The sequence below is a fragment of the Rhamphochromis longiceps genome, linkage group LG20 (assembly GCF_057381845.1).
Source record: "Rhamphochromis longiceps isolate RC_006_pf linkage group LG20, R_longiceps_female_GT1.1, whole genome shotgun sequence".
NCBI lineage: Eukaryota > Metazoa > Chordata > Actinopteri > Cichliformes > Cichlidae > Rhamphochromis > Rhamphochromis longiceps.
The window spans coordinates 16,064,207-16,090,167 of NC_140576.1; the positions used below are offsets into that span (position 1 = coordinate 16,064,207).

The 25,961-nt window shown below is 39.8% G+C and overlaps 2 protein-coding genes across 5 annotated transcripts in view; one reads left to right on the top strand and one right to left on the bottom strand.

Moving 5' to 3' along the window:
* bcl2l1 (BCL2 like 1) overlaps window positions 1–11,054 on the top strand; it is a 31,631-nt gene extending 20,577 nt beyond the window's left edge. For all 4 annotated transcript variants that reach the window (XM_085392738.1, XM_085392737.1, XM_085392740.1 and 1 more), the window contains one exon: window positions 8,630–11,054. In XM_085392738.1, the coding sequence (XP_085248864.1) occupies window positions 8,630–8,773 (144 nt within the window). In that variant the 3' untranslated portion in view covers window positions 8,774–11,054. The remainder of the gene's footprint in view (window positions 1–8,629) is intronic.
* A 4,013-nt stretch (window positions 11,055–15,067) lies between these two features.
* Window positions 15,068–22,806, bottom strand: cox4i2 (cytochrome c oxidase subunit 4I2). Its single transcript, XM_085393492.1, has 5 exons — window positions 22,666–22,806; window positions 17,002–17,095; window positions 16,064–16,228; window positions 15,839–15,970; window positions 15,068–15,462 (listed from the first exon to the last, which is right to left on the bottom strand). Exons 2-5 carry the CDS (start codon window positions 17,093–17,095, stop codon window positions 15,329–15,331), a joined length of 525 nt encoding a protein of 174 aa, XP_085249618.1. The 5' UTR covers window positions 22,666–22,806; the 3' UTR covers window positions 15,068–15,328.
* Window positions 22,807–25,961: the final 3,155 nt, after the last annotated feature.

Genomic DNA, 25,961 nt, shown 5'->3' on the forward strand with positions numbered 1-25,961 from the left:
ATAATTAATCTTTTTGGCTGTATCGCTATTCATTAACAGCCCTATTCTTTAAAAGCAGATTGCAGTTAACCGAAGTCTGTTTTCTTACTCCTCCTGATTCAAGTGCGTAATCCTAGCTACCATGGCCACTGTAAGACAAACAACTTTGGGTGCCATTGATCTGTAGTGAGTGTAGGCTGTCAGTCCATTCTTTACCCCAGCTGTCAATATGTGTCCACATCTATTTAGTCTGAAGGAGGCTGTAAAACTTTGCGATAGGAGTCCGATATGAGTCAATGAGTCTGTGAAGCTCACTTCAATTTGATGATATCGACACTGAGGAGAGAGAATGGTGGAGGAGAGCAGGTAAAATGAGAATGAGATGATAAAAATATACATGTGATGATGTTAGATGATCATATATGGCTTGAAAGAGCTATTTTATGATCTTTAGGTTAAAAGTAACTTATAAGACATACTATGCACGTGGTCGGTTTCTAGCCACAAATATAAAACGGTGATGGGCAAAACAGAAATGTCCATCTTGGCCACTGTATCAAGATGCTGGGGCAACATGGGGGGCTTCCACAAACCAGCGCCCACTCTGTGTATTTTGAATGCATTAATCCTAAATTCATGCGAATTAGTTTGTTAAAAGACATAATTACATACCAATCAATGTATATAGTTATTAATACATAATCTTTTTTGCTATTAAATAATCTAAAAAAATACTTACTTTACCTATAAATTAGGATCCCTTATTATATTTTGCATAGCACAAGATTTTCTTTTAGTGACTGGACTGCACTTTGTATTGGGAAATATCAGAAAAAGTTTGAGAACCACTGCTTTCAGGCAGCTTTCTTATGATTGATCACCCCTTGCAAACAGAAGTCAACAAGTCGGTGGGGCTGCAGTTCTTCCCTGTGCTTGAGTTAACATGTAAGAGAATCTGCTTCTTATGACATCATTAAGATATCTTTTCCTGTAGTTTAAGCATTTATAAATACCTTCTATTACTGTAAATAGTTGAGGTTTTAACACTTTCTGATAATATAACTTTGATATGGATATGAATGTATCACACAGTGATGCTATCGGCATTCAGTGTGACAGAATGATTAAACACGGGTCTGCTGATATTAAAACTAGATTTTTTTTTTTCCAGTCCCCCCCAAGTTATTGTATTTCCATCTGTCTTCCGCCCTATTTTGTATAAAAAGGAAGTGAGTGTGAGGTGTTAATGTTCATCTGGTGTGTGTATGTTTATGCATGTGTGTCTGGTCAGGAGGTTTCGCCATCAGGGGATTTGAGCGTTGCAACTTGTTATGGTGCAACATCAGAGCAACCAACAAGTCAGAGCTGATGAATGGGAAGCTACTGCTAATGATCGGTAAAATGCTCCTTTCTCCACATGTAGTATTGGACCATTTATCAACTACAGAAGTGGACCTGCAGGTCCAGACACACTCACATATCACACACACTAATCAGCTGCTTCCCAGTAGCCTTGGTAACCAACTGCAGAATCTCTCTCTCCCTGTGATTCTTCACTTTGCCCTCCTTTTCTCTCTCTTATATCCAACCTTTTTTGCTTTCATGAGCTAATCCCCCCCATCCTTTCTTCCCAGCTAACGAAGAAAGGCAAAGTTAAAGACACAGGAAAAAGAAAGGGGGGGGGGGAACACAGACGAGGCCTGAAAGTACTCTGCAGGCCGCTGCCTAGCACCTGATTTCCTCCGGGAGCCACACAGAGATAAAGAAATAAAGGCGTGACCGTGTGAAAAGGAAAAAGGGGAGAGCAGATAAAGACAGGGTTTACCTGCCAGGTGGGACTTTAGGAGATTGAGTGTATCAAACCAGCAGCCCTGTCTTGACATGTGCACAGTAAATTGCATGATAATTCTGGTATAGAAATAAATCTGGACCCCCTCAGGCATTCAGTTGATGGCGTTTTAAAAGTAAAACGAGGATCTGCTCGCAGATGGAGCTAATGGAAAAGTCATGCTTTGAATTATGTGTTTGAATGCAAAAGTGTAGAGCAGCAGCTACAGCTGCAGGTGATTTATATTTGAATTGCGTGACCGCAGCATCCAGGTCCCTCTGATACCACTGCCACCCGTAGTAAGGCTGTGTTGTTGCTTGTGATTTATAGCATCACAGTCACTGTCTACAGTGGTTGGCCCGTACCCAGTGGTCCAGTGTCAGAGCACTAGTAGCTTGTTTTTTGTGTCAGTGTCAATGTATAAAAAAGGCATGTTTGGACCCACTTTTAAGAGTTTTTACAGGTACAGCAAGGATCACAAATTCTGAATTTACACTGCTACAGTAGAAAAATAAGAAGGGTTTTTACGTGTCTGTCCGTGTCCTTGTTTATCGCTTCTGAATCACTGATGACCAACCTGTCACCATCACTTCGAGAACACGTAAAGGTTTTTTTCTCTGGAAATGCAAATTACAGCTAAAGATCATCTGTACCACTTGATCTGACTCTTTTCCCAAGCCTGTTAGCACATCTCCCTGCATGCTGAACATGGTAGATTCAATTAGAGCCACCCCCGCGCTTGTTTTCCTCTGCTTTTGTGCTACGTCTGGTTATGATCTACATTTCTTTTATTGTCAGCAACTTCCATAAAAAGCAAACAACTGGCAATGAAATGATCTTGCTCCTCTGTCCCACAGGGGCCCATTGTTGTCCAAAAACTATAAAAATCATATCAGTCAGTGACACACGGTTGTACTGGCTGACATGTTCCTTCATTACTATGAACACACACATTGTGTTTTATTTTAGGTGAGTTTCACATGTGCAGCACATAACTTCTCAACTGAAAATAGTCCCCAACAATTGTGCTATTTTATTTTAAAAATAGCCAATTGCTTTTAGTACTGTTGCTGTATGTTTGCAGCAACAGTACCCATGCATTTTGGATTTTTAAATTCATGCCATTGCATTGTGTAGTCTTTAAACTAAGAGTTTTGTATGACATCCAGATATTGGCAACTTATGTTAGTGAAGACAAAGAGACAAAGGGAGGAGTTTAAATTTCTAGAGATGTGAAGATGGGACGAATATTTCCAAGTGATATGAGATGTATTATTAAAAAGTGGGCCAAAGACTGAGGCGTGGCACATATGATTGGAGTTGGCCATGCGTTTGTCATGCGTTTGGTGTGGTTTACGTAGACGGTGGTTTACGACACCAACTCTCTGCCATCTATAATCCAGTTTTGAGATCCCTTCCCAGACGCCTTAATGCCCACTCACATCCTGGGCCATCTGATCTCAGGAATTCGCATGATAAGGTGGGGCCAGGTTTCACAATGAACTCACCCGAAACTCTGGCTGATTGGGACCCACACCCAGTTGGGTGTGGCTCAGGTGATTAGAGGATCATCAGGGGGTCCTTTTGTCCCTCTGTGGGGGGTTACTCCCACTAGGTTTATATCTGGGACTCTCCACCATTTGACCTTAGAACTGAAGAAGCTTCTCGGATGAGAGGTGAAACGTCTTCAAGTAACTTAAAGAAGTCCAGACGCTTTTCTTTGCAAGCTCCTTTGAGTACTGAAAGGTTGTTGGTTTGATCCCTGGCTGGCTGTATAAAAAGGTACTTGCATGTAGAAAAAAGTGTTTGTATGAATGTGTCAATGAGACATGTTTAAGTGCTAAAGTAGAGTAGAAAAGCACTATACAAGAACCTATCCATTTACCATCTTCCACTTTGATGTTTTACATAGCCTTTGTCAATGAAGCAAAGTCCAATTTAGCCCATCTGCAACTTTTTCTACCCATTATTGATCAGTGAAACAGTTTTTAAAAAAAATATTGAACATCAATGTCCGACTGGAGTGAAACAGCTGCAGTAGAACAATCAACCATAACTGAAGAAAAAACTGTAAATGTACTAATGCTGAGTGTAAGGCTGAATGTAACTAATGCTGAGTAATACTGAGAGAAACTACACAATCAGTCCAGATTATTTCGTCAGGCACTCCCTGCACAGTGACTGGCATGTCTTGATGGCAGCTGTCATCAAAAGGTACAGCATTGTTCTCTACACCCACATTCTTCTCATTGTTCTGAGAGGCTTGACAGTAAGGGATGTGAAATGGCCAGACTGACCCATTCTTAAGAACGAATGAAAAGGCTCCAATAAAACTCTTGCACATATTACATGATGTATCCCACTGTAATTACACTACGTCATTATTGACCCAAGTAGCATATATCACTCCCTCGTGGCCACTTTGCTTTACTTTTAAAGTAGCTCAGAGTGCTGAAGATCAACTTTGCTCGAGTGCACATTTTAGCCCAGCCCCTTGTATCTGTCCATGCTGTTATCTGTGGTTTGCGTTCTTGCTAACAGAAGGTCAGTTTTTTTTTTGGTTTTTTTTTTTATCTTTTCTAAAAATGCGTCATATCAAGGCCTGTAGGAAGTCCTGGGTGAGGTCAGAAACAAGTATTTCATTCTTCTTGGCATGTTTTTCCGTCCCTAAAGAAGGTAGAGAGGGTGATACTGTTGGTATGCAGAGCTGTTTCAGTTGGTAACACATGACGAATGAGGCAGGTAGGATTCCAGTGAGCCTTTTAAACCTGCTTCTATTACAAATAGTTACACTTTTTATTTTTCAAATTCCACACATCATAGATCATTGTAACTGTGGTTCTATGCTGTGTGTTTATTTAGAGCAAAAGTATCAATGAAAATAGCTAACGTGAGCTGGGAATCGCACTCTCAGAGACCACAAACCACAGTGGTCCAATGTAAATAAATAGCACTGGTTACTTTCTGTACTGTTCAGATTTGTAACCCCAAAAAAAGTTTGTCTAGAATGTTTAAATTTGTGGAATAATTTTGTTGTTTACCTGGTCAGTTTAAGCAGTTAGCCTGCACAGCGTCATACTCCACCATATTGTACTCTGACTAATTCGGGAGTTTAATCTAGTTCGACTTGCTCTCTGAAAAGCTTTTTTTTATGGTATCTGGCCTGCTGCTTTACTTCACTTTTGTTATTGTTAACAAATCCTATCTAAAAGAGCAAAACAAACAATGTGTTAGTAGGTAATGCTTTGACTCTTTATCATGCTTTCTGGGTTCTCCCTCAAGCCTGTTTAATGAATAGACTTTAAGTACTTCACACCAATGATGAGTCATTTATCGTGAAAACTGTGCCCTGCAGGTTTTTTTTTTCTTTTTTTAGCAAATATTGAGAAACATATCTTTTTTTACTGGACTCGCTTTTTAAATTGTTATTTGTAGCAAACTTGTTTACATGTGCTTTTGATGTTATAATACAACCTGTAGAAATCTACCAGTTATGCACACTTTTCCTATGGGATCAGTTTCAGGTCCACTAGTTTATTATACATCTCCTTTCCCTTGGACATGTTGTCCATCTCATTTGAGAATACACTTTGATTGCTAATGATGATGATGCCAAACATTTACATTTTTAGACAGATTTGATTTCATCCACTTGTACTCCAACAATATCTGGACAAAGGCTTTCCAAAGATCTTGTAAATACCAAACATCTCAAATAGAGCATTCACTTTGTAGCATCCAGCCTCAGGATGCTCAGCTATGGTCAACTGCCACTTCAACACAGTTTGACCACTGTTTATAGAATTTATATCACTGGCTGATCGAAAGTGATGCTGTGCCTTTCAATGAATGTGTTAAGGTAGAGTAGTTAAAATGAAGTGTCTCAATTATGAAGTTTACATAAGGTTTGGAGCCAAAATGGAGAAAGCACTTAATACATGTCAATAGTAAAACATATAAATATTATCTATTGTCACACTGCATACTGTTGGAAATGGCTGCAAACCAGATTTTTTTCCTCCTGGAAACCTTCTGTTACATTTGTAGCAGACAGGACAAAGTCCCCGCTCCAGTGAATGACTTCATCGTAGAAACGTTTGGGCTATTTCAATAATGTGATTTCCTTGTTAATGTTACTTAAAACTTTTGGACCTCTGAGTTCCTTTTTTTGTTTGTTTGTAATGGTTCATCAGTGATGCATCATACACCAGACAGCAGTCCACGGGGCTCGCGATCAAACAGAATAGAAACTCAATGAATGACTCAGGATCTCTTCCTTCCCCTCCACTGCTCTCCATCACTCTCTACATTAGCCCATCCCTTCCTGGTTTCACTCTGATCCATATGATCTCTGATCCAGAAAGTGAAAGGGCTTCGGGGCATCAGCCTTAAAGGATTAAGGAGCTTTCAGACATGCATCTTCATTACCTTTATTGATCCAGTTGATATCAGATTTAATGAATTAACTTTGGTAGAGAGAGCTCTAAATCCCAGCTGATATCAACTCACTGCCCGAGAATAGTCTTTACTATTATCTGTTCAGTGAACCGCCTCTTCAAATAATGATCTGTTCGTTCACATTCAAACGTCACGAATTGAGATTAAAATACAACATTTTCCATATAACACAACATATAACCTTCTTCTGTTCTTGTTTAGATTTGTTGTTTCTATTTGGGGTTTTTTGTGGTGGTTTAGCAGTGCTACACCAGGACATGCCATTTTACTGAAAGGTTTACTGAAGATGAATAATAAATGGCTCAATGCTCAGCTTTATACACATAACCGCACTGTTAATGAATGTGTAGTGATCTCATATAGTGTAATCAGTGCACTGATATAATGGTCCTGTCATAGATGCATTATAGTGGAGATTAAATGAAAATACCTTTGCTTTGAGCACGCCCAGTGTGGCTATGTTGCCTCTTAAAAACAGAAGGCACAAACAAAAGCTGTAGTAAATGTAAAGCAGGTGGTTTTAATATTGGCTTGAGCATTGAGCAGTCCTTTTTATAGCATTAGTCTTAGTGACATTTTGTCTGTAATTTAGACTAAGTAGCAAAGAAACAATTGTCCAACAAGCAGCCTGACTCTATGAATATCCAGTTTACTGTTAACTACTTTGATTGCTGCTTTTCTTTTATATTTATCTGCAATCAGATATGATCATTAAACGCTGTCCAGCTAAAAGTTATTCTATAAACAGAGTGAATCAAATCTGGTGAATGATGCAGGGTTTTTTTTTTTATCTTAAAGTCACACTTTACTGTGTGTGTGTGAACACCGTTCCGCTTATATTACATGTACAATACTGATAATAAATAAATGAATAAATAAAAATATACATATATAATCAAAGATACAATTTTGTTTTTGTAGGTTTTAAATTACTTTGATGCATTTCTCCATGCCTATGTGCATTTTATGCACATAAATTAGGCCATGTATAAGTCAAGGACTTTTATTATGAAAGGAAGTAACAGGAAGAAGTCCTTTCCAAGTATGTGTGGAACAAATCAGGTTTCCAGTACAGCTCAGGCAACGATGGGCATCTCATCAATCAGCCTGGAAAATGTTTGGCTTTAGAGCAGTCTGGCTCTGCAAGCTTCACTTTTTATCCTTCTTGGATTTGTTTGTACTGGTATGTAAATACCTTATAGGTGCAGTACTGCCACCTCCTGGAAGTAGTGGTGGGTTACATCAAGTCAGGCACTGATAAATAAGAGAGAAACTATATATTTTATAGCCTCTTAAATCCTGCATTCTGGTCCTCTTAGGTGTAAACTCATCTCGTCACTCCCTCTGAGGATTCCGTTTGTTTTAGAGATTTGTAAATTACTTTTCTACGTGCCACCGTGTGCCTGGCGTGTTCAGAAATTCAGAGAGTTGCTCTTTCAGTATGGTACAAAAACACCCTCCGTTTCCAGTGACAACACAAACTCTCTTATTTCACCTTAATAGTCTTTGTGTGTCACTGACTACATACAGAGTTTCCAGTAACAGCACCCCACACGCCACCCACCCAACCAACCACTCGCTGAATAGAGACCCCGTGTGCTGCCTTTCGTATTTACCTCTGACTAAGAATCAGACATATGAATGAGTCATTTTCACTTTTTCTCATTGAGTGCTCGCAATTTGGTCTTTGGCCTCTCATATCGTGCTTATTGAGGTGAAACACTGATGCTTCTGAACTGTGAACAACATGTAGCATCATCACCAGTGAGTCAGCTGAGAGGGATGAGGAATACTGATGGCTGTTATGGTTTGGATTAGAGCCTGACTGGCGCCTCCCTGTGGCAAGAAACCAGAAATTGTATGCTCCGGAGCAGCTCAATTCCAGGAAATGATTTCAGTGGGCGGCAATGTAGGCATGGCAGTCTGAGGACAACAGTGGGAAAGAATGTCAGTAACAACAACAGTGGTTCTGAGGGGATGCCAGAAAAGAGTGGACGACTTTGGGGGGAGGGGGGTTGTGGTTTATTTCCTTTTTTTTTTCTTTTCTTTAAATGTGGCATTACAGGTGTCTTTTAGGGGTTTTTTTTCTGTTGACCTACCTGTATGGAAATTTCCACATATGAGCGTGTGGGTGGTGATAGTCATAGCCAGCATTGGATGTCTCTGCAGCTTTTTGAGGCTGAGGGACCTTTATCAAAGGGAATTCACCTGATACTGTAGGGGTTTTTTTGTTTTGTTTTATTTTTTAAATGGGGCATTTTTAGGAAGTGTGCATACTTGTCGGTTTTTCCACATGCATGTCACAGAGTGCATCAGATGCCCTGCCATTAACCCTTTACACTCCGTCTTTGTCTCTCTTTCCAGGAGCACTTCGCTGAAATCTTCGGGCAGGATGCGGCGGCTGAAAGCCGGAGGTCTCAGGAGAGTTTCAAGAAGTGGCTGCTGGTGGGGATGACGGTGGTGACAGGCGTTGTGGCGGGTGCGCTTATCGCGCAAAAACGCCTGTGAGCCCTCTCGCTCTCCAGTCGTCTCCTTCACAACCCTCAACATTTAGATGAAGGTCCAGTTCGTCTGATCATAGCTGCTGACGATGTTTACTCCCCTAACCCCTACCATCCTGCATCCCTCCCCCCCATCCGCTCCCACAGTGGACTAAGAATCCTCAAATGTTGAGAAGAAGAAAGAAGACAGATATTGAAAGACGTTTCGTTTTCCATTCTCCGAAACCAGTTGTTCCTTTCATTCCATTCTTCACTCGTTCCTACACCTTGTTTATATGTAATAGTTTTAACAAATTTGTTTCTCCATTTTCATCAACAGAACAAGCTGAAACCGATTCTAGTCTTACAGTTTAACCCAGACTTATCTAATGGCTCCAGATGTGTTGCTGTTGAAGCTTGTTTTTCCTACAGACGCCACAATCACAGCTCTGTAAAGCTCTGTATGTGCCATATGGAGAGCAAAGTCAGGGGAAAGTTTACTGTAAGTCTTTCGTAGTTTCCTGCAAGCCATCCTGATCACCGTCACATACAGCAACATAACCCATCACTTCACACATTGGGTTTTTTGGGGGGGGTTTCCCCCTTACCCTATCTTTCATGCCGGTTGGCTTGTGTATGAGCGCTAGATTAAACTGACTCATGCAGATTAGCGTCCACTAGTTTGTTGATGCGTGGTTTTTTGTTTTTGTGTGTTTTGTTTGTTTTGTTTTTTCTTTATTTCTCAACTATTAAAATCCCACCCCGACTGGTCTGTGCTTTATGGTCATAGTTGGCCTCAGTTCGACCATCGCGTGTGGCAGGTTGTCAGAATCAGTTCAACCACAGTTCATAGGAGCAGGGTGCCATGGCTCAGACGCTCAATGTTCACCATACAGTAGCTGAAGAATGCAGCCATTACTGTAGCAATTCATGCAATAGCTAGAGCTTCATTGTTTCCAGGCATGCTTTGGCTACACTGAAAGAAGTGTCTTTAATCTCACAGGGGACCTATCATGCATATGTCCTGTGGTGGTGCTCATATTAAATGGGGCTTCAAATTTAAGTGTGCGGAGTTTCAGAACATTTCGTCATCAGCTGACGCGATCAACATCTGTGCTCCTCCCACCATGAAAAATCAAAACACCAACATCTTTGCTATGATAGAGAAGTGGCCGACACCGCACAGTGAAAATGTTTCGAAACTCTTTCTCTCTGACGCGTGTAAACACATGATTGGCTAATAATTCTCCAGTTTCAGCTGCTGATTGGCTTTTTGGCGAGAGAGCCAGGGAAACAACATTAGCATCTCAGAATTCTCCCACAGATTTTTATCTGGGAATCTTTGAGTGCCATATCTCCTCCTCCATATAATGTTGCTGCTATTAGCACAGCAGCCACTCACATTCGCTGTTTAAACCTTGTGTTTACAAGAGGCAGCCAATCATAAAACTTCCCTGAAAGGAAGTGTAAGGGGGCTAAAATGGCATCAAAGCCCAGTATACGATCTAAAGACTGTGAGTCATGCCCTTAATAGGTCCACTTCAAGATTGTCATTGGGTGATATGTTTGGTACTACTTTGTTTGAACACCCCCTCCTCTATAAACAGTATAAAAAACATCATATATTCTAACACTGCTGCAGTGTAATTCCTATGAGGCATCAGTAACAGGTGTATGAACAGTTAATCAGTAACTGACAATGTAACAGCTCACATGAACAAATCCTGTATGAATGAGTGCGACTGGCCTCATTCATACATGATCAAGATCCACTTACAAGGTTTCAACTACACTTCATGGCCGTCATCACATAGAGCAAAGATGGATTCGGCAGTTCAAAAATAATCATGTGGTAAGAGCTTAAATAACAAGTGTGTTGATATAAATGACCAAAAGCTCTGTATTTGACTTAATGACCCCTGCACAACACTGCTGGAGGTCTACCAGAATTGTTGACGCAGTTATCAGCGTGGCTCTAATAGCAGTCGTCTATTGCCTGTTCATACTCCAGGTGCAGATGCTTCACAGGATTTACAGCTACTTTATATTACTATAAAATTATGAATCAATTAAGGTGCAACTGGTTTGATGATTGTTACTGATCTAAAAGTCATTGGGTCCAACTTCTATAATGCTGCTTTTAATTAACTGACAATGAAAACAGCCCCTAGATGCAGCTATAACTTCTTAAAAATAGACCATTCGTTTAAGATTTATTTTTTTGGGAGGGGTGTAGATGAAAGTGTTTGAGTCATTTTCACAGATTATTTTGCAATAAAATCCTAATCATGAGCTGCACTGTTCAAACACACAGCTGTTTGTTTTTTTCCTCCCTATAGTTTATTTTCCCCACTGTGTCCTAATCAATTTTTATTTTTGAGCCTTTAGTCACATCTGACACTGATCGGTGACACACTTCATGCTTCGTGTTATCGTCACTGGAGCAAGCAGATTTATGTAGCAAACTGATGAAGCAGCTGTCCTTCAGGAGACGATGCGGTTCTGCTTCGCGTCGTCTGCGAGCTAAAGAAATGTGTCTCACTTCGTGTTTGTGTACCATCTTGAGCAAATCAGCAGCTGTCAGCGGCTGTAGGAGCATGAAACTCAAAATCTAAACATTCATATCTCATCTCGCTCAATTCCAGTTATCCACAAACCCCTCCCACCCCTCTTTTTCCACCTCCTTCGTCCTCCCCAGACGCTTCAGAGCTGTCAAACCGCCATCCGTCTCTTCTCTTCCCCTCGCCATCCAGCTCCACCTCTTCCTCCCGCGGTCCCCCAGCTGTCACTGCACTTAGTCACGTGTGTCAGTCACAGCTGGCCCACCTGCTGCTTCGCAGACACATGCACGCACGTGCCAATCAGAGCCGGTCCACAGGAGATGGAGGACGGGAAGGAGACACCTATCCATCTTTAATTTGAAGCTGAAGTCAGAAGAGTGTTTGTCGCCTGGCGTGTTGTGCACTAACAACTGCTCGATTAATTCACTGGGAAGGATGGGGTTGGGGTGGTGGTGGAGAAGGGAGTACACTCATTCCCGTTCCCAGAATCTTCCCACTGCTTCCAAATTTGATCTTATTCCAAACAGCCTCTCCCTCTCTCTGCTGAACAGTATGTCCTACAGCACAATAAAGCACTGTGGAGCTTTACAGGCGAGTGCTGTTTTCTCATCGAGGCACTACACTCAGCCACACCTAGTAAACATTAAAGGAACAGAGTGTAATGCAAACAAGAGGAAAAAAGGATTTGTGGTTGAGACATCCATCATGGTGTCCAGCTACCAGCTTTGCCTCCATGTTCAAAACAAGGACTCATCACTCACGTCACATATTGGCTCCTTTATGTTACCGTCCACATATTTTTCCTGTTAATGCCCTGATTTTTGACCTGGTTATGAATATTTCACCAAAATCACACAAAACGCATAGCCTGAATAATCAGTATCGTTTGGTTTGCTCGTGTTCTCCTCACCGCCTTGTTAGCCAGGGTATGTTCTCAAACATTCCAGTACAGTATATATCTATTTTTTTAGCCCCATCAAAAGCTCCTCACAGGCTTGTCCCTGCTGTCCGGGCCCCTGACTCTAACGAGCTCTTTTCTTACCCATTTATAGATGTGTGTGCGTGTGTGCGTGCGTGTGTGCGGGAGCATGTGTGTGAATTTCTTTCTGGCAGAAGGGAGGCACAAATGAAGGAAGTGTGACAGCATTGGCACGACCCCCCCACATATATATGCTAGTTATTTAAGCTGATTAGAATAGTATTAGCTTAGTGAAATATTTAAAACAGACCTGATGGCTTTCAACTTTATTTATATTTGGTGTCAAAAAATAGAAAAAGGAAAAAAAAAAGCATAACTGTGCTCCTTCAAATGGCCTTAAATTCCATCGTTGCATCCATGTGCACTGTCAGTCGTGTTTTTTTTTCTTTTCTTTAGGACTGTTGGACTGCTAGTAGATGAAAAGAAATGCAAACAAATCAAGAAAACATTTTCAAAAAAAGTTATCCGGTGTGTTCCTGTTGGGTCTAAATTAAAGTTTGCTGTCATGTCCAATGGTCACTTTGTATGTCTTTAGAATGCCAATGTAAAATTTGAAATGACACTGAACCTAATAAAGCCCGTTGTTGGAAGATATGCCGAGTCTCTTTTTCTGATGTCTTGGATAGTGGTGGGGAGTGTTGGAGCAGAGATGCCCGTGAACATATGCTGTTAAATATTCAGGGTATTTGCCAGAAGCTGAAATCAGCCAGAAGAAAGTTAATTTTATGCCACAAAAGACTGCTTAGTGGATGGGAGGAAATGGGAGTTGCGAAAATAAAGGTCAACCATGATGTACTGAGGCAATGGAGATTTCAGTCAAGCTTTTAGATCAACAGTGCTAAACTTCTAATATTAACTTTATTCACTAGCTAAATAGAAAGCTATGGTTTCAAATGAGTCATTGCAATAGAAGAGTATAATAATATATATGTGTAGTCATCAGAGGGGCCGATGGCGCGATATGGCAGCCCCGCTTCTGTCAGTCTGCGCCAGGGCAGCTGTGACTACAACTGTAGCTTGCCTCCACCAGTGTGTGAATGTGACAGTGAATTGTAAAGCGCTTTGAGGGTCTTGAAAAGCGCTATATAAATGTAATCCATTATTATTATTATTATCAGTTGAGTTAAATAGTAAAACTTGGTATTTTGCCTGTGGACACTGACATGAGTCACGTTGTTCTCTCAGAGCCTGCAGGTGGATGCTGGGGTGGTGAAGGGGCTGACACAGCAGGCAGTGATAATATCTCAGATAAGAGATGCAAACTTCTGCTGCATAAATAGACAGCCGAGTCAGGGGAGTGCGTTGGTTATCTAATAAAACGAATATTACTGTTATTACTGTTATATTACTGTGTTAACTCAGATACGGTTAACCCCAAAGTTGTGAAACTCCTGTGTTACAGGTGCCGAAACATTAACCCTGTAATGCCATGTGTATCATATTTGCTACATGAGTTTCTGAGACTTCTGTCTCATCAACATGATACTTGCCTTAAAAACCTTAAAAAACATTTTGTCTAAAATTAACACTGTTGTTAACAAAAAGTTGCCAACAAAAACAAAACACCCAATGTATCAAATGCGATACAAAAAATATGTCATACATAACATGATATAGCAAAAAAAGAGGATTTTGTTACAAGGGTTAATAAACATTTCAGTTCCAAAAAAATAGAATTTTCTTGCTATGTTTTGATGGGTTGGGTCTTAGAGGGGTAAAGACAATCTGTAATAGAGTATAGCTCAATAAAATACATTACGAAATAGTTCAACAAAATCACATAAACTACAAATGTTAAAAGGGAAAAATATAAAAGAGTTTAGTGAGCCTGCTTGAACAAGGACAAACATGAACAGACAGCGCGTGATTAACACAGGTGAGAACAATCAGGGAATCAGGGGAAAACAGACAGACAGGAAGTAAAACTAATACCAGCCGTGAAAAAAAAGTAACCTTCCATAACAGGCACCATCACAAAGAGCAGACAGAGGGAGGAAGAAACAGAACAAACTGAAGGAACTAAAGGTACTAAAAATCAAAAGACAGAATTGCAAAACTGAACGCATCACTAGAATAACCGTACAGCAAAATCAGGCATCATGACTCATTCATGAACTAAAACTCACCACAGGGAAATGATCTGAAAGTCAAACACGAGAAACCAAATTTCAAACAGAACAGCAATGAGCACGCACACAGTCAACTATCCAATAATTCAAACATGAACCACACAAAACCGGAAGACTCTGACAAGTCTGCTGTCAGGAAAAGCATATTGTGTTATTTCCTTAAACTGTAGCATCATGCCCAACATCCATGTATTCTTCAAGTATTGTTTTTGTTATGCAGAATCTCCATAGAAGAACTTACTAAAAGTACTTTTACCATATTTTAAACTGATGTGCAGTCTACATTTGCGAATGCAGCCTTCTAGAGCATTTTCTTAGCCAGCCTGATTGCCTGCATCTTTACAAGTTAGACAAAAGGCTCTCAAATACTGAGAATTTAGGCTTTTTGTTTTCATATTTGTCAAAATAAGTGAGTCTGCCAGTAGTCTTGCCTTATAAAAACAATCCTTTAAAACAATTATTGGACCCAGATTTACTTAAAGTCATTTCCTTTTAAAATTATTTCCACTGCTGGCAAAAACTGAAATCAGTCCATACCTTTAAGAATCTATTCATATCCCATAACCTCCGTGGTGGAGGTAAATATTCTTAGATGTTAATGGCACAGTTAAGTACTTACTATACACAGGACTCCACAATAAACACACCTGACACACAAAAGCCAAGCTTTATTTTGTTACATCAGGACGGACAGAGTTATCCCTGTGACTGAAGGCTAAAGTGGCTTTAGAGGAAGATACTGTTTGGAAAGCTAGAGGTAACAGAGTACAATTCCCTAGAGAGGCTCCATCTTTCTAGTGGTTTTGACAGTTGTAACAGCATTCAAAAGCAATAGCAGCTTCCTATAGTCAAACTGAGCCACACTCAGGTAAAAGGTCCAGACTGTGCTACCTCAGCCCCCTGCCTAGCCCTCTTTATTTCCACTGGCCTTTTTCATAGTCCCACTTGGCAGAGATGCCCTGGATGGGGTTGATCTTCATGTCCAACATCCTCTTCAGCTGCTGGGACTTCCATTCGTCATCAAAGGTCCTGGGACGTGGAGGGTAGACTACAAGGACAAAAGAATGCAACTCACATAATGCTCCACACTCCAGTATCACCTGTAATTAACTTGCCAAACAAACTTGCCAACTAAACAGTTGCATTATTAAAGCCTGATGTTCATCTAGCTGTGCCAGGCTCTGTTCAGGTCCTTTCTGGCCCAGCTGGTTTGACTCACTGGGAGATTAGAAAAGAGCCAGAGCCATCTTTAATGCTATTAGTTATTTCCTTAATGAAAGTCTGCTGAGAGAGAAAAAAAAAATGACACTGAAGTGTGTGATGTTGACAAGAAAGGTTTGGTGTTCTCAGCCACAGGCATTGCTTGTGTTACGTTGCGAGAGAGACTGGTTTAACTTTTTCAGACCACAAAAGTCAGATTTTACCGTAGACACTCTGCCACCAGATCACTATGCCTGTGAAGCCCAGGAAGAAGAAAATGCCCCCAATGACCGTCTTCCACTCTGCTGTCTGCTGCTTCATCTCTGGGTAGGTCTTGCAGAACGTCAGCCGATACACTGCAGCAGGGGAGGAGGGGGGTAAGATGAGTGCATCAATAACACAGCACCCCCCCTTCTACTGAGCATAATGAGCTAAACTAAAGAACCTACAGGCAATCTTTTCTTCTTTAGTCAGCTGACCCCAGGGTCCTTTCTCCTTCTGCTTCAGGCTCTTGTCAGCATCAGTCAGGACATCTTTGTAGGGTTTGTCAGGCAGTGGGATGTCCACACGGTCCCAGTACATTGGCTGAGACATGTCCACTGACTCGGACACCTCTGGAGGCACAGATACAAAGATACTCAGCAGTGTACATTTGTCCCCCCTCACAACCCACTCCATCATTGATAAGCCCAGGTACCATCTTGTCTAGATGAGTGTGTAGTTATGAAAGTACATAAGCGCCATCTGCTGTTTAACTCAGTATACTGCATGATGGGAAACCCCCCACTAACAAATCACATTACTTGACTTAAATCCATAATTCCTTTGGATCACGTCTTTTCTATGGTGGCGATCTTCGTCAGTTTCGGCCATTACTAATATTAACAATATAAACTGCAGCCATTTTAGCATGAAATTTGTAAATTTTTGTAAATTTTTGTAGTAAATTGTAAATATTGTAAAACTTTTCTTCTGTCATTTAATGGTCGGGCATTGTACAGCTACAAGCATTTCACCCCCATGTCATACTGTGTATGGTTGTGTGTGTGTGTGTGTGACAAATAAAATTTGAATTTGAATTTGAAATTGTTGGTAAACACTTCAGTTTTTATCAATAACTCTAAGCCTTAATTTACACCTGTGTTTGCCTACTTTTCAAATTCCACATCTCTGCCGTGATAGAAACTTCATATCTCCATGTTAGCTTAATATGTCTGAAATTGTTCTTTTTAAGTTTATGCTCTGAAAATTTAAGGTCTTGTCAGTATTTACCGTTTTTTGTGAGACAGAAAAAACTTTAGAGATGCCATTTTACTTATACTATTAAATAAAAGTAAGATTAAAATATTTATAGTGGACCTATAAACCCCCTTTGAACGATCTTCACCTTTGCTCGCCATCCTCGTGCTGCTGGTAGTCACGGCAGCTGTCGCGCGCCTGGCCAGGAGGCATCCCACGCGCCCAGTAGTCAAACGCAGCATCTAGAAACAGGTAAATGTACATTAACATCATTATGACTTTACCGGCATATAGTCATAGACACCGTAGAGACAAACCTCAGCGGTAACTTGAGTTACAGGTCAGTGACGGTTAAACACTGGAGTCTTTAGAGAGAAGAAAACACTCAGCAGGAGCCGTACAAACGCTGCTAGCAGGGTGAACACGGGTGTAATTGATAAATACAATTAGGCGCTGCACTGTGTAGTGTCACCGTCACTGCAGTGAGCCACGATGCACAGCACTAATACAATAAGGCCAGAATTAGTGTTCTTAATTATGTTTACTCTGCAATGTCGCATTAACATCACTGCTATAAAACCTGGAAAAGAAACAGTTTCATCTCTCTTTCCGACACAATATTTTTAACATTCGAGGGTACTAGTTAGCCTTACCCCCCAGCACCTGTCTAAACTAACCTATCTACCTACATAAAAACGTTTTTCTTAGAAGACATAATAACAATAAATATTTTTAAAGTGCTTTTGTGGATATTTTGTTGAGTCCATTTACATATAGGGGATTTTCACATACTTCACTGAGTTGACTGACTTGCCCCCCCAATGTAAAATTTTCTAGATCTGATACTAGAGTAATAGTAAGAAGCAGTATTAATTGTCATATAAGATAAGATAGCCTTTACTAGTCCCAGAGATGGGAAATTCACATTGTTACAGCAGCAGTGGTGGACGTGGCAGGAATAAATAAATAGATGCAGCATACCTAAGAACAACTATACTATGCAAACATAGAAGAAACTATACACTATACAAGGCAGAAGAAATATAATTTAGATATAAATAAATGTATTTATATGTATATATGATACAATAGTACAGTATGCTAATAGCAGCGGAACAGAATGTTTCACAGTGCGGTGGTTGGATGTCAGTGGCAGCAGGTATTGAATATTGCACACTAAAATCCAGGTAACTTCAGGATTAACTCTGGGTTTCCACTACTACCAGGGTGGCTCTCTTCTTACCTGGGAACATCACTGTGGTAACTGGGTTTTCAGTACTACCAAAGTGGTTCACTTGGGAACATCGCTATAGTAACGTAGGGTGCAAACCCAACCTGCTCCAGAGCATGTTAGGTTCTAGATCAGAGATTGGCAGATAAGAAATCAGTCTATTGACTAATCACTTCTCTTGTCATGGATGATCCCTCTGACCTATGTGCATTGATGATAGGAGAGTTTAAGCTTTTCAAGAGCATATAAAATCTTTGTGCATGCCTGATGAACAGTGGTATTGTAGATTATTAGATGCAGCTTTATTCCTTTATCTTGTCTGCATCAAACAATTTTACATCAGTTTTATTGTTCTGTAAGTATTTATGCATGATTCCTCATGACCGTTATTCAATAAAGACAGTGAAAAAACACCCTGACAGTCGATACACCTGGACATATGAATAGCAATATCTAAATTGAATACAGACTGCTGCTGTCCATTGATGGGCAACTTTTTTTTCACTTGCTGTTACCTGGCACGAGAGCTGTACCATAAACAAATAATGAAGCCCAATTTTCCAGAACAGGGACAGAACTTTTAACTAACTAAAATAATAAAGTACATCCAACTTAGCTAATAATCTCTAGTGATCTAGCCTACATTAGCTAACATTTCTGACACTGTTTAGAAAGCAAAAATACACAGACACAGCAATGTCCCCACATTATCAGAGCACTTTGAAATGTTTGCTGTATTTCATGTAAAGTGTGTTTTAAATCTGCACCAGTGATTTAGGTCATGAAATTACCTCATCATCTTCTTTTTGCCACTGCAACAGAAGTCTTATTTATTAATGACAAGCCACACTGTTGAAGCAACAACACCTGTGTGACTGTGTGACTGCACTGTAACATCATGACAACAAGAACACAGAAGGGTTAAATCTGTTTTCATTCTATCCTGTACCATCTCTAGGAATGCAAAATGTCATAAAATATCAAAATAACACTTTGTTGTTAGTACTTTTACTATATCCCAAAAGGTTGATTTTTTTTCATCTGGATGTAGCATTTTCAGTGGGAGAAACATTTCGTCAGTCGTTCACCTGCAGGTTGGGGAAGCCTGTGTAAAAGGTTAACATATGTTAACCTCTGGATTACACTAATAGTTAAAAGTTAAGAGATAAAAAGACTTATGGGGATGTTAGTTCAGTTTATGTCTTCATACAAGGAAAAAGGGAACACCCCAGTTATATTTTGGTCTTTGTTATATCGTTCAGTGTTAAATCAGTATTTTCTAATTACACTTTACATCTTCCATGGCATTACTTAAAAAATACCACTAGGTGGCGCATAGCGGCCAGGAGGAGCGTAAACCCCCCTGGGAGGCAAATCTGCAGAATAAATCCTGCAGTTGAAACGTAAACAAGTTCATGATCTGTGCCTCTTTATGTCAATACACAGCTGCGGGATCTAGGATCGCACCCCTCCCAGGCACCTGTCACACCAGGGGGGCAACACCTGCAGTCAGCTGAGACTGAAGAAGTCACTTGGATGAGTGGCGAAACGTTTCTCCCACTGAAAACGCAACGTCCAGATGAACAGAATCAGCCTTTTGGGATTTACTTAACTGGATGTTTGAGTATGCATCAAGGTGCTTTTTATTATGGTTTATTATCTGGCAACTCTAAAGCAAAAGATAATGAGGTGGCCAGACTACCAAAAAGAGGATTTGGCACTCTTCCAAGCCACCTTTATAAAGCACTTAATGAGATTCACCTGATTCGTCTGATTCCCTGTTGCACATAACAAAGCAGAGACGGTATTTCTAGCTAGCTTTTAAATAACAATGTGCACATCAAACATTATGTAGCAGTAGTCTGAGCAATAGATATTTGAGATTCCTTAACTGTAATGAAAGTGTCTGCTTAAAATAGGTTAAAACTGGGCTAATAGAGTTTTTATATTGTCCAGATGAACAGGTTGTAATCTTTAATTACTTATCAATAGATCTGCTATAATAGATTATCTGAAAGAAGTTAACTGGATGTATTCATGAAATTCTGGGTTGTTTATTAAACCAAGATGTTATAAGGTCAAGTCCTGTGAAACACTGGCAACATGTCCAGGGTGCACCCCACCTCTCTACCCCCATTACCCTGAATTGGATAAGCAGGAAAAAAAAATGAATGGATGGATATAAGGTCAACAAGTACAAATAGGTGTCTTATTTTAGGTACTTGATGATTATGTGGACTTGCTCTACTGCATGTGGTTAAGAGAATGAAGTCATGTTCATGTTTGTCCATTTATCTGCTTTTCATCTGCTAAATAGTTCAACTTACTTTGGAAAATTGTGGCCAAGACGATTGAGCCTTTGCTTCAGGTTTCATGGCTAAAAGTATTTTGTTATATAGAAATCTGTGATTATTTATTTTGAATTATTCTTAGACACTACAATAGGTCATCCAACTAATTAGATTTGATGGTAACATTGCACATAATAATATTATTATTAATAATGAATATTAATTAGAAGGCACTGTACGCATGACATTATGATTGAGGCCTCACTGAAGGTTTGATCCTACAATTGCCCCTAATTCAAGCATAAAGTAGTACCTAGCTCAGTAGAGCTTTTACACATAAATAGCTTAGCAAAGAGCCAACTTAAATTGTATCTTTAGGCATTTTGGTACTAGCACTATGTCAAAAATATATATGTTTCTTAACCCTTTAACTGTCTGACAGGCCTAGGTATAGATAAATAGAATTTTATCCCTGTCTGCCGAACCCAAACAGGGATTCTCAGGGAAGTGATTCTCAAAGTTATTAGCTGGAAGCTCGGCATGGTGTGCAGCATGTCCTTTAAAAGATTTTAGGAAACTGGACAAGTTGAGGATAGAAGTAGAATTAGCAGCCCTAAGCCCAGTTAAACAATATCTGATGAACAGTATCTGAAGTATTCTACTTAAGAAATGGAAATGATAAAAAGGATAAAATTTAAATAAAAAAAAGATGGAAAAGATAAAAAAACCTGAAAAAAACAGACGAGGACCCGAAATATAGCTTTTACCCTTAAGCTGAACCACTAACTTTTTACTGAAGCCTCGCCAGAAATGGTCACAGTGGAAGGGTATTTGACAAGAAGCCATCGTTAAGGAAGGGAAATGGGGAGAAAAGGCAAATCATGTGAGTAAAGTCAGGACAGACGTGCAACAGTAAGTGTCTACATCCATCTGAGAAACATGGTGGAGGCTCTGTTATAGTCTGGGGCTACATTTCAGCCATTGGTGTTGGGGATTCTGTCACAATGATGAAATTATGAACACAGGAATATAACATCAGCTTTTGATCCACGCTCAGTGTAATTTGGGAAGTTTCTGATTGGCAATGGCTTCATTTTTCCAGCACAAATTAAATCATCCCAAAAACACTTCCAATGCAGTTTTTAAAAATATTATTTACTGTGTTTCCATGTGTGTTTGGATGTTTCAAAAATCGTTACATCTATTTCCTGTTTTGCTAACAAAATATATAGAAATGAGTTGTGGCTCAAGACTTCTGCACAGTGCTTTAACAGAAAGACACTAAGACAGAAATTAAGTCTGATCCTTGATAGTTAAAGTTTACCTAAACAAACTGTTACCTGGTATTATTTGCAGGGTCCATACCAGTGGCCTAGTTCATTTCAGATAATAACTACCTTTTAGAAGTATCTGTCCAATGAATTACATGTTTCTAAAATCTCTGTTAGGTGGCAAAGTCCCTACAAAGTATGTACCAAGTATGTCTGCACAGCATACACCCTCAATTTACACATTTATCTTTTTGAGGATTTTCACAGAGGAAATTCATTCCATAGCCCCTTATCATAACCATCACAATTACATCCCTACCCCTTACCCCAGCCTTTTCTCATTTCTAAACTGAACTCTAAACCAAATTGTAACACTCAAATAATGCATTGAAAGTCCGTGCCAAAGTGAGGTCGTGCCGCACTTTCCTAAAAACGCCCTCACTCTAATGGTATGTAATTTAAACTGGTCCTCACTCATATTGGCAAACCACTACTCAACACCCACCCCCATACACAGCAAGTGAAAATGGTGGAAATTGGCCATGAGTCAGTTGAAGTGTCTGAGCTGACCTTCTGCAAGGGCAGAGGTAAATGGAAACATTTAAACCGTGTTACAAACACATATTTGGAAAGAAATAAGAGACTCGGTTTTGCCTTTACAACACCGTTTCTTTCTGCAGAATAAAACTGACTCAAAGACCCACTGGCAAACAAAAAATTATACAGTTGCATCAACAAATCTTGAAGTTCAGTTTTTATTCTGCAAAAATAACCAGTAGTGCTGACTTACTTTAATTTGCATTAAAAGTGTGGGTTTTTTAGGCTGTTCATTTTGACACACTTCTAGAAATCTCTCAGCTCAATCTATGTTGCTTTTCTGCACGTCCGCCTCCTCTCCCTTGCAGTTTGGGGTTGTGTGAGCAGGGAGACTCGTCTATTATTTCATCTATTTCCTAAAGTGTTCCTTGCCAAACAACACTACAGCCTGTTTATTGGATCGGGCAAAGAAAGATACTCACAGTAGATGAATTAAAGCTGCAGCAGCAAAAAGCCAAATCTTGAGAGAAAAGGTCTCTTTAGAGCTTTCTTTCCCGTTTCGTCTCTGCCCTTATCGCCACATAACACTAAGCAGGAATCAGCTGGTGTGTGGGTGAGAGAGGCTGGATGGAAAGAAGAGTGTAGAGAGAAAGAGAGGGAGGGAGCTTAGACTGAGAGTGACCAAACTAGTGCAAGTAAACAATCGAGCAAAGCATGTGATAGGACTAGCAAAGAAGGGAGCCAGGCAGAGTTTAGACTGCAGAACAAAGGCAATACAAGGGCACATTACACTTCTGTTACTGACCCATCTCCATGTGCTTTCTTCACTGCTTACATTCAGCCAGAGTGGAGACTTTGGGCTCACATTTGTGGAGGTTACATTAGGACACACAGTGGGCTATCTTTTACAGTACAAAATGAGAGATGAGTGCTTGTATATGAACAGTCAGACAGAGATTTCGGGAAATAAAGGGTAAAGTTTCCACGATTTACCCCTAATTCATGCACAAGTGCACGCTGGCACCAGGTCCTCATTAATCTCATAGCTGTGACCAACTGCTACTGGGTTATATGTGGTGCACAAGCTGGTCAACAGTCTCCTATGTGCAGGCAGGAGGATAGGGGTCAAATAAGGACAGACTTTTCATAGTAACCTCACACTGCTCAGTTGTGTGAGTCTGCCAAAATACCTAGAACCCAAAATTCAGTTAAGGTGGTATTAACCTTTTAAACATTTCTTCATGAGGGGGTGGGGACATAAAAAGCACTTTTCAGTTAAACTCGACTTAAAAAAAGGAAAATAAAGCAGACATGTTGTTATTAAAAAGCAAGGGAGCTAGTCGGGAATGTTTCTTTCACTCATGTTGTTTTATATAACCCTAAGATTATACGCTTTGGTTCACTGACACTATCTGAGTTTATAGTCTGGGAAATGCAGGAAAAGCTGGCTGATAATGTAAGCCAGCCAGCATGGGTCAAAGTACAGCTAGAGTTATTTGCTAAGAAAGGAAATCTTGTCATAAATTATTATCCCATCTTTGTTTATCAGAATCAGAATCAGAATCAGAATACTTTATTGATCCCTGGGGGAAATTATTTGTTTAGTGTTCCATCTAAGTAGATAAAGAATTTTAAATGCACTTTCCAGAGCGAAATCAAAAAGATAAACAAAGTAAAAAAGTGCCATTTTTCTCCTAAGTTTTGGAATTCAGCCAGGTGGTAGTGTGAGGCAGGAATGCAGAGTTGGGGGAACGTCCTGCCCATGCTGCTTCCTTCCCTACCATCTGTAGTCATAATCAAAGTACACTCTCTGTCAGTTCTAGAGTTTTGCATATCTGGACACAATAAAAAAGATCTAGTCGTTATCAAGTCTTAAAATTAGATAAATACAACATGAGATGAACAACAGCACATGCCACATTACACTGTGTCATCACTTAACAATAACTGAGCCAAAATGACAAAGCAGTGTGTGGAAAACCTGAGCACACTTAGTACAATAACTTTTAGAACAATAATTTTATGTAATTGTCTTTTGTATGACACTATCAGTCACTCAATTGAGTTAACTGAGTTATGCTCCACTTTCTTTAAGCCTCGCCACAATCAATGGCGGTCTGGACTTTCACTTGGCCACTGCAAGAAAAAAAGAAAGAAAAAAAATATATATATACTGCTACCTTTTCTACTGCTACCTTTTCAGTAGCAGTAGTTGCCTTCACAAGCAAATTTCAACACACAGTGTGGTTCCTAACATTCATCAACAAAACAGTTTAAAACATAAATAGAAAAGTCATATATTATTAAAGTGGGTGGCATTGTGGTTAGCACTGTTCTTTACAGAAAGAAGATCCTGAGTTCAATTCCACCATCAGGCCGGGCTCTTTCTGTGTGGAGTTTGCATGTTCTCCCCGTGTTTGTGTGGGTTCTGTCGGGGTACTCTGGCTTCCTCCCACAGTTCAAAGATATGCAGTTAGTTTAACTGGAAATCTAAATTGCCCTTAGGTGTGAGTGATTGTCTATGTGTTAGCCCTGTGACAGACTGGCGACCTGTCCAGGATGTAGTCTAAGGAGTTTGGAAAGAAAAGCCTCTGGACTTCTTTAAGTTGCTTGAAGACGTTTTACCTCTCATCCGAGAAGTTTCTTCAGTTCTAGGGTCCAATGGTGAAGAGTCCAAGTTGGGATAGGCTCCCACCCGCGACCCTGAAAAAGGATTAGCGGCAGAGAATGGATAGATGGATATTATTGAAGTAATCAGTATAGAACCTTAAAAACAAGAAGAGACTTTAAAGGGTTTTATTCTTAAAAAAAATGATAATGGTAAATAAAAAACTGTAGTTGCAAATGATGGACTAACCTTTTACCCTTTTTGCTTTTAGGGGTAATACCAGATACACCCACTAGACAGCAGTACCACACAAACATCCTTAGACTAACGAACTGATCTCTTTATTTGTAACCATAGGTGAGTTTGAGCACCCATAAAAAGAGTCTAAACACCCCTAGGTTTCTTCATAGCACCACTAAAAACATAATAATCATAATAATGCATGTAGTATTAGTTTATGCCATTGTTTTTAACGGATTCATTATTGAATAAGACTTTTGTTGCTGTTGTTGTTTGCTATGTTTCATCAACTGAAACATAGCAAAAGTGCAAACTGTTCTGAACGTGGAGGTATTGCTGTGACTTATAAAGTGTCTACTTATTTATATTTGACTTTAGCTAGATCACTAGACATTAGTAGCATATTCTGTTTCATTGTTACATTAAACTTTTGGGTGGCAACACAAAGACTGAGAGGAGGATAGAGAGGGAGCAAAAAGAAACGAATGGACATGTCACATTCAAGAAATTATGTTTGTCCACATTCATGTGACAGACTACAATCTATTCTCCACTCTTGAAATTTTGAATACACAATGCTCTGTGTTGAGTCTGGACAATACAGGTTTGTATGAATTACAAAACATTTGTGTAAAACCGACTCTGTTACCAGTTCGCTCCTTGTCCAGCTGTGTGGAGAGGCAGGGTGATTTCCCACTGTCTTTGCTGAATAATGGTGCTGTAAGTGCTTAATGATTTGGTGGACTGCCTCTGCTGTATGTGGTTAAGAGACTGAAACAATGCTGTGTATGTTTGTCCTCTTTTCTTTCCTTGTTCTTTAACTTACTTTGGAAAATTCTAAAGGGCCCATCCTAAATCTAGTGAATAATATTGATTACTTACTATGAATTATTCTAAGACACTACAGTAGACCATCCAGCTAATTGGGTT